General features: G+C 39.0%; 1 protein-coding gene across 1 annotated transcript in view; it reads right to left on the reverse strand.

Moving 5' to 3' along the window:
• LOC107570874 (laminin subunit alpha-1-like) overlaps window positions 1-4,982 on the reverse strand; it is a 13,332-nt gene extending 8,350 nt beyond the window's left edge. The window contains exons 1-6 of the mRNA XM_016257155.1: window positions 4,848-4,982; window positions 3,308-3,441; window positions 3,070-3,217; window positions 2,877-3,001; window positions 1,174-1,324; window positions 721-897 (exon numbers count right to left, since the gene is read on the reverse strand). Coding sequence (XP_016112641.1) covers window positions 721-897; window positions 1,174-1,324; window positions 2,877-3,001; window positions 3,070-3,217; window positions 3,308-3,441; window positions 4,848-4,901 — 789 coding nt within the window. The 5' untranslated portion in view covers window positions 4,902-4,982. The remainder of the gene's footprint in view (window positions 1-720; window positions 898-1,173; window positions 1,325-2,876; window positions 3,002-3,069; window positions 3,218-3,307; window positions 3,442-4,847) is intronic.
• Window positions 4,983-8,137: the final 3,155 nt, after the last annotated feature.

Below are 8,137 nucleotides of genomic sequence, written 5' to 3' on the forward strand. Positions count from 1 at the left end.
CACACTCTCACACACACTCTCACACACACACACTCACGCGCACACTCACGCGCACACTCGCACACTCACGCGCACACTCACTCACACTCACTCTCACACACACTCTCACTCACACTCTCACTCACACTCTCACTCACACTCTCACTCACACTCTCACTCACACTCTCACTCACACTCTCACTCACACTCTCACTCACACTCTCACTCACACTCTCACTCACACTCTCACTCACACTCTCACTCACACTCTCACTCACACTCTCACTCACACTCTCACTCACACTCTCACTCACACTCTCACTCACACTCTCACTCACACTCTCACTCACACTCTCACTCACACTCTCACTCACACTCACACTCGCACTCTCACACGCACTCACTCTCACACACACTCACGCGCACACTCACACACTCTCACGCGCACACACACACACTCGCGCACACACACACACTCACACTCACACTCACACACGCACTCACACGCACTCACACGCACTCACACTCACTCGCTCGCTCGCACGCACGCACGCACGCGCACACGCACACGCACACACTCACTCACACTCACACTCACACTCACACTCACACTCACACTCTCACACGCACACACTCACACTCACACTCACACTCTCACACGCGCACACACACACTCACACTCACACGCACACACACACTCACTCACTCTCACACACACACACACACACACAAGAAACCTACCTGATGTAATGGATGCGAGAGCAGAGCATCACCTCGGCGCTTGTTCCTCTGCAGGGCGATTCTGTACCAGGTGCCGGTGTTGAATGTTCTGCTGGAGGTCAAGGTCAGCGCTCCAGAGCCCAGTTCAAAGGTCAAGTGAACCTTCCCTTCCACCAGCTCGATGGACAGGAAGTCTCTCTACAAACGTGGATAAGAAGAGACTGCTTTATTTCATTAAAAAAAGCCTCTAATACTAGCTTTCTATTCTATTTATTTGTTTTCTGTTATTTATTATATAATTACTAATATAATTGGGCTAACTGAGACTTGTTATAGCACTTATTTTGATTGCTTCTACTGTCCTCATTTGTAAGCTGCTTTGTATAAAAGCGTCTGCTAAATGACTAAATGTAAATGTAATGTAAATGAGTGAGATGCTTGAGAGGAGTGTGAGGAGGTGAGAAGTGAACGTACCGTGCCGTTGGAGGCTAGATACAGCAGCAGGCCGTTCGGAGACAGAGTCTTGAAGAACATGACCACGCTGGTGGACATGGAGCGCAGGGACTTCTCCACCACAGAGAAACCGCTGCCGTCGAAGTGGAACGACGTGTCTTCAGTGCGCGGACTGATGGACGAGAAACACACAGGACAGGAAGAGCGTCAGTGACTGTTTCCACCTGTATTTACCGCTCATCAAAAACACATCTGAACACTAGCTGGAAACAGGGCTGGAGTGCAGGTGGTTGCTAGGGTGTTTTCAAGTGGTTGCTAGGTGTCATAGATGGTTGCTAGGGTGTTGATAGGCAGCTGCGGGACCTAGGCAGTTGTTATGGGATTTTCAGTGGTTGCTAGGTGTCATAGATGGTTGCTAGGGCATTGCTAAGTGGTTGCTAGGGTGCGTTGGGTGGCTGCTAGAGTGTTGTGGGACCTAGGCCATTGTTATGATGTTTTCAGTGGTTTCTAGGTGTCACAGATGGTTGCTAGGGAATGGCTAAGTGGTTGTTAGGGTGCGTTGGGTGGTTGCTAGGGTATTGCTAAGCTGAGGTGGGACCTAAGCAGTTGTTATGGTGTTTTCAGTGGTTGCTAGTTATTACAGATGGTTGATAGGGCATTGCTGAGTGGTTGCTAGGGTGTTGCGGGACTTAGGCAGTTGTTATGGCATTTTCAATGGTTGTTAGGTGTCATAGACGGTTGCTAGGGCATTGCTAATGATTGCTAGGGTGTTGTGGGACCTAGGCAGTTGTTAAGGTGTTTTCAGTGTTTTCTAGGTGTCACAGATGGTTGCTAGGGCATTGCTAAGTGGTTGGTAGGGTGCGTTGGGTGGTTGCTAGGGTGTTGTGGGACCTAGGCAGTTCCATGGTGTTTTCTGTGGTTGCTAGATATCACAGATGGTTGCAAGGGTGTTCTGGGCGGTTATTAGGCAGTTGCTAGGTGTCATAAACAGTTGCTAGGGTGTTCTGTGGGTTGCTAGTTTGTCACTAGGCAGTTGTTAGAGTGTTGTTTTGTGGTTCCCAGGCAGTTGTTATGGTGTTTTCAGTGGTTGCTAGGGTGTTTTGGGTGATTACTAGGCAGTTGCTAGGGCATTGCTATGTATTTTCTAGGGTGTTGCTAGGATATTGCTAGAGTGTTTTGAGTAGTTTCTAGACAGCTCCGAGGTGTCATAGTTACTAGAACGTTGCTATATAGCTGTTAGAGTGGTTTGGGTTGTTGCTTTGGTGTCACTAGGAAGTTGCTATGGTGTTTTCAGTGGTTGCTGCAGGTGCTAGTTGTCTTAGATGGTTGCTAGGGCATTGCTATGTGGTTGGTAGGTTGTTTTGAGTGGTTGCTAGGGTGTCGCTAGGCAGCTTCTAGAGAGTTTTCAGTATCTGCAAGGCAACATAGGTGTTTTGCTAGGTAGTTGTTATGGTATCTTTATGTTTCTATACGGTTGCTAGGCTGAACTGGATGGTTGCTAGGGTGTCGCTAGGCAGTTTCTAGAGTGTTTTCAGTGTCTGCAAGGCAACACAGATGGTTGCTAGGGCATTGCGAGGTAGTTGCTATGGTCTCTATATGGTTGCTAGGTTGAACTGGATGGTTGCTAGGGTGTTTCTAGGCAGTTGCTATTGTATCTTTATGTCTCTATACGGTTGCTAGGCTGCACTGGATGGTTGCTAGGGTGGGTGAACGGTGTGTTTTACCTCATGAAGCAGCCGCCGCACTCTCCCTGTCTCTCAGCGTAGTTCCACAAGCCGATGTTGTTCTCGTTGAGCGACGCTTCGCTCATGCAGCCTCTGAAGTGTGTCATTCTCACCGCTGGGGGTTTCTGGGAAAAACACAACAGATGTAAACAGGGCCAAATACAGAGGAACAGCAGCCGGATCTTCACCTCACCTTCACCTGAGCACCGAGGCCCCCGACGAACACCCAGGTGGATCTGCTGACGTCCATCACGGTGGAGGACCCAGACGCTGTGGTCTTCACTGCAGGCAGCGGCTCGGAGTCCGTCTGCTGGATGGTGAGGGTCCCGTGTCTCCCGAACCTGCGGCACAATCACAGGAGAACCGGACGTCAGAGTCGGTCATTCAAAGAGAAGAACCGAAACGTCCCATCAGCACTGAGAGTCACGAACCGCGTCGCGTTGATCCTGTGCCACCGGTCGTTGTTGATCTGAACGTCAGGATACTCCAGTCTGGTGAGTCCAGAGCCAGAGTCCCACAGGAAGGACACCTTCCCATGATGCATCTCCAGAGCCATAAAATCCTCCTGATGTGGATATAAACACATTGAAATACACATACAATCACGCTGCATGCATAACATTTTTTTTTTTCTCTCTCAGTTCCAATGACTGAAACCAAATGAAATAAGTTGAATCTGTAAAATTATTAACTGGAAATAAATAAAAACTAAAGCTTAAATTAAAATTAAAATAAATTAAACAAATTACAAAAATGTAGATTACAAAAAACTAATAAAAATGACAAAAGCTACAAAAAAAAAAATACTAAAACCTAAACTAAAATTAAAGTGAAAACTGAAAATATAAAAATAAAAGCTAATTAAAAATATTAATAAAAACTATAATAATTCTATATAACAATATATAAATAATACTTCAAAATGAATCACTGAAAGTGGAAATAGCAAAACATTTGATAAAAACTATATAGAAATATTAAAAAAAACAAGTAATAAAAATGACTTTATTTAAAAAAATTTTTTAAATGAAACATAAAAATATAAACATAAAAGCAAATTTGAAATATTATTAAAAACTATAATAGTATATAAATAAAACTAAGGTTAAAGATTAATAAGTAAAATTATTAACTGGAAATAAATAAAAAATAAACTAAATAGAACCAAAACTAAATCTAAAATGGCAAGAAAGTACTTCAAATTATTAATAAAAATTATAATAGTATTTTAATATATTGTTATATAGTATTATTATAGTTTTTATTTTTATAAACATGTATCACTAAAATTAATAACAGGAAATAAATAAAAACTACAACTGAACTAAAAGTTATTTACTAAAGTTTCATTAAATAATACTAAAGTTTAAGATGAATCACTGAAATTATTAAATGTTTAAATAAAAAAAATGGGAAAAATTTAATGATACGAATTCTACTAATAAGAACAATATAAAACGCACTAAGGATTAATGAGCTGCTGGATTCATGAATATTAATCAGGTTGTGTGCGTTCACTCGAACTGATTCGCTGAAATCAAAACAGGGACGATACTAGGTGAGCACCAGCCAATGAGATTGCCGTTTGCACATTAGCTCCGCCCACTTCCGGAGAAAGCGGCAGTTCTTAAAAGCTGAAGAATTCCGAAGGAACTGTTATTTTTACAGCAAAATACAACAAAGAATATCGTTTACATGTAGCGCATCAATTCTCTCTCGCTGCGTGTGTGTGAGACAAAGCGACGGCGAGTCGTGATTTACTCTCAATGTAGAGGGTTGAATATTGATATAAAAAAATTAAGAAAAATTAATACAAATGACAAAAGCACATAAACTTACTAAATCTTAAATTAAAACCAACATGAAACCTGAAAATGTAAGCTCTTTAGAAATATTAATAAAAGCTATAATAGTATATGAATAATTCTAAAATAAGACAGTGTGCATCTCAGGTCATGTGATCTGACTCACGCTGGCACTGCTGCCCATGTAGAAGAGCAGGCTGTCCGGGTCGCTGGTCTTCATGGTCAGCGTGAGTGTGTTGAAGTTACTGGAGCTCACCTCTGGTCTGTACGCTCGCACGCAATCCTTATCCGCAGAAACAGCCACTTTAATCTGCAGAGGTCCGAGCACAATAGGGCTGTCAAAATGGCTGAAAAACTCAATTCGAATTTTTTACTTAAATATTATCAATATTCGAATTATATTCGATATATATATCCAGTTAGGGGAGGAAAAAAGATTTTGGCTTCTCTCCCGAGGCCACAAGAGGGCGCATCGAGCAAAATATTACTAATGACCATTAGGGCTGTCAAAAACAATATTTGAATTTCCAATTTTTCGTCGAATTTAAAATAAAAATCCACATTCGAATGTAAAAACATTTAGGTGTGCGTCAGGCTGCCTTATCAGCGGCGCACGAGATGCGATGACGATTTAAGTGTCGTTGCATTTTAATGCTTTTGTAAGCCTATCCAGTTGAAGCCACTAGATGCAGCGCTGCTGTGTTTTTCATTCAAAATATTGCAGAAAAAGAGAACAATCAATGCAGAGATGATCTTGTTTACGTCAAAACCGAAACCAAGCAATGTGCATTAGTAATATTTTGCTCGATGCGCCCTCTTGTGGCCTCAGGAGATAAGTCAAAATCTTTTTTCCTCCCCTAACTGAAATTATGCCTTTAAATTCGAATAAAATTCGAATATTGATAATATTTAAGTAAAACTTTGAATTTAGTTTTTCATCCATTTTGACAGCCCTAGTGTTCATTTCTTCAAAGCATAATAAAATAACACGACTATCTTTGAAAAAAGTGCATAATGTTTAAAATAATGTTTATAAACCGTATATAATTAATAAAGTTGCTTAAACGATTAGAAACAATTATAGTTTCATACAAAGGACCGAAAACAAATCACAGAGAGTGCTTTCTTCATTTAAAAACATGAGATGCAGTGGGATGGGAAAACCCCCGCCATGAAGTCTCGAGACGTGTTTTTTCAAAGTTGAACTTGCATTAATTTTACATAGCTTTCTAAACATGCATCTCTCTTGTGCGAGACGCGAGTGCAACGCTGATAGACGTCCCTCTAGAAAATGTGATAAATATGTGTTCTGTGTGAACGGCTTGGTTTCGGTTTTGAAAATTGAAGTAGAAATATTATTATGTAATTGTAACTTTATTATATTAAAAACTCCGTTAAGTGTAATTTTAACAAATCAGTCAGTTTTAACCTTCAATATTATAGTAATGTAGGACCAACTGACTCTCGTGTATATTTTTCAGCATTAGATTTTTTTTCCTTGAGAAAATTTGGCATGTACTGTACCTGATATGTATACAGAATAATCCATATTTAATCGAATCGGTAATCGAATCACAAGCTTGTGAATGAAAATTTTATCGAATCGTGAAATTTGTGTCAAAACATAAAATATATGTTATATATATAAAAAAAATGCTTTTCTGCTTTCAATAATAGTTTTGTTTTTCTTTTTTACCAACATCAGCCCTGATAATAAACACCAAAAAAAAAAAAAGACTGTAGTAATCCAAAAAATCTGCTTATTTAATATATGGAGAATATATATATATATATATTCTCCATATATTAAACGATAAACAGATTATTTTGGATTATTACAGTCTTGCATATGTCAACGAGTAGAAACAACATAAATTATGATGCATCATTATTTTTTGTGCAGTGTCCGATTTAAAAAAAATAAATAAAAATGGTGCCAACATGATAAAAATAAAAAAGTATTACTACTAATAATAATAAAAACAGTAAAACTTTTTTAGAAATTTTTTTTTTTCATTTAAAAATAGCAATAATTTCTAAGCACTGCCATCAGAATGAAAGCATATTAACAAAGAATGCATGATTGAATGCCTAAATGGCACTGCGATTAAATATATTTTTAATGTGTTTCAATGGAAACATTTTTGGTACGGAGTCTTGTGTGTTTTTTTTTTGTGCCTAGTGTAAAATAAATTTATGAAAGCAAATGAGTGTGAAATATATGTATATATAAAAAAGGCTAAATGTATGCTGTTTGCATTAACAGCCAAAATTATCCAGAAAATGAAAAAGGGTTACCGCACCATTAGGAAGGTTTTTCAGGATGTGCAGGGCTTCTGGGAGCAGCTGTGTGACGTTCTGAACGCTCGCTCTAGCCAGACTCAACCTGCTGGTCACTTCACGGACGCTAAACACCAGCCCTGAAACACAGACAGGAATGAGATGATCCTCTGTATGAATGATCTCAGGTGTGTGTGCTGTGTGTCTCGTCTCATCCAGAGTCTGGAGCCACACACAAACAAATGCATCTTAACATGGCAAAAACAGGCTTATCTTACTTAGTATTTGTGTCTTGTTTCTAGTTACTAGATAAGCAAAATGACATAAGATATTTAGTCTTGTTTCCAGGGGAAAAAACTAAATTGTCATTTTGCTTATCTAGTAAATGCATCCTAATTTGAGATATTTTGACTAGAAACAAGACACAAATACTAAGTAAGACAAGCCTTTTTTTGCAGTGTTAATTACAGACACTGTGTTATTTAGGTCTAAACAGAGTTTAACGATGTAGAAACATCACTTACAGCCGTGCCATTGCCAATGTCTTCAGCGATATTGAGGGCATCGGTCAGCAGGTCTTGAGCTTCCTGTACGTGCGTTTCTACTTCCTGTTTCAGACTGCTGACGTTGTTCCTTGCGACCTGGAAAATAATTACAAATTTTAATGTTTCTGAAAGAGTCTGCTCAGCAGACTGCATTTATTTGATCAAAAATACAGGAAAAATGTGAAATATTAAAAAATATTTAAAATAGCTGTTTTCTATGTGAATATCTGTTAAACTGTAATTTATTTCTGTGATGCGCAGCTGTATTTTCAGCATCATTCCTCCAGTCTTCAGTGTCACATGATCTTCAGAAATCAGTATAATATGCTGATCTGCTGCTCAAGAAACATTTCTGATTATTATCAATGTTGAAAACAGTTGTGCTGCACAATATTTTGTGGAAATACACTATTTTTGACACTAAAACTCAAAAGGTCGGGTTAAGTAAGATTAAACATTTATATTATTCAGTAAATACGCATTAAATGGATCAAAAGTGTCAGTAAAGACATAATGTAACAAAAGATTTCTATCTCAAATAAATGCTGTTCTTTGGAACTTTCTATTCATCTGTGAATCCTGAAAAATAAAATGTATCACGGTTTCCACAAAAATATTGTGCAGCACGACT

This window comes from Sinocyclocheilus grahami, unplaced genomic scaffold (genome assembly GCF_001515645.1).
Source record: "Sinocyclocheilus grahami isolate Dianchi unplaced genomic scaffold, SAMN03320097.WGS_v1.1 scaffold1516.1, whole genome shotgun sequence".
Classification (NCBI taxonomy): domain Eukaryota; kingdom Metazoa; phylum Chordata; class Actinopteri; order Cypriniformes; family Cyprinidae; genus Sinocyclocheilus; species Sinocyclocheilus grahami.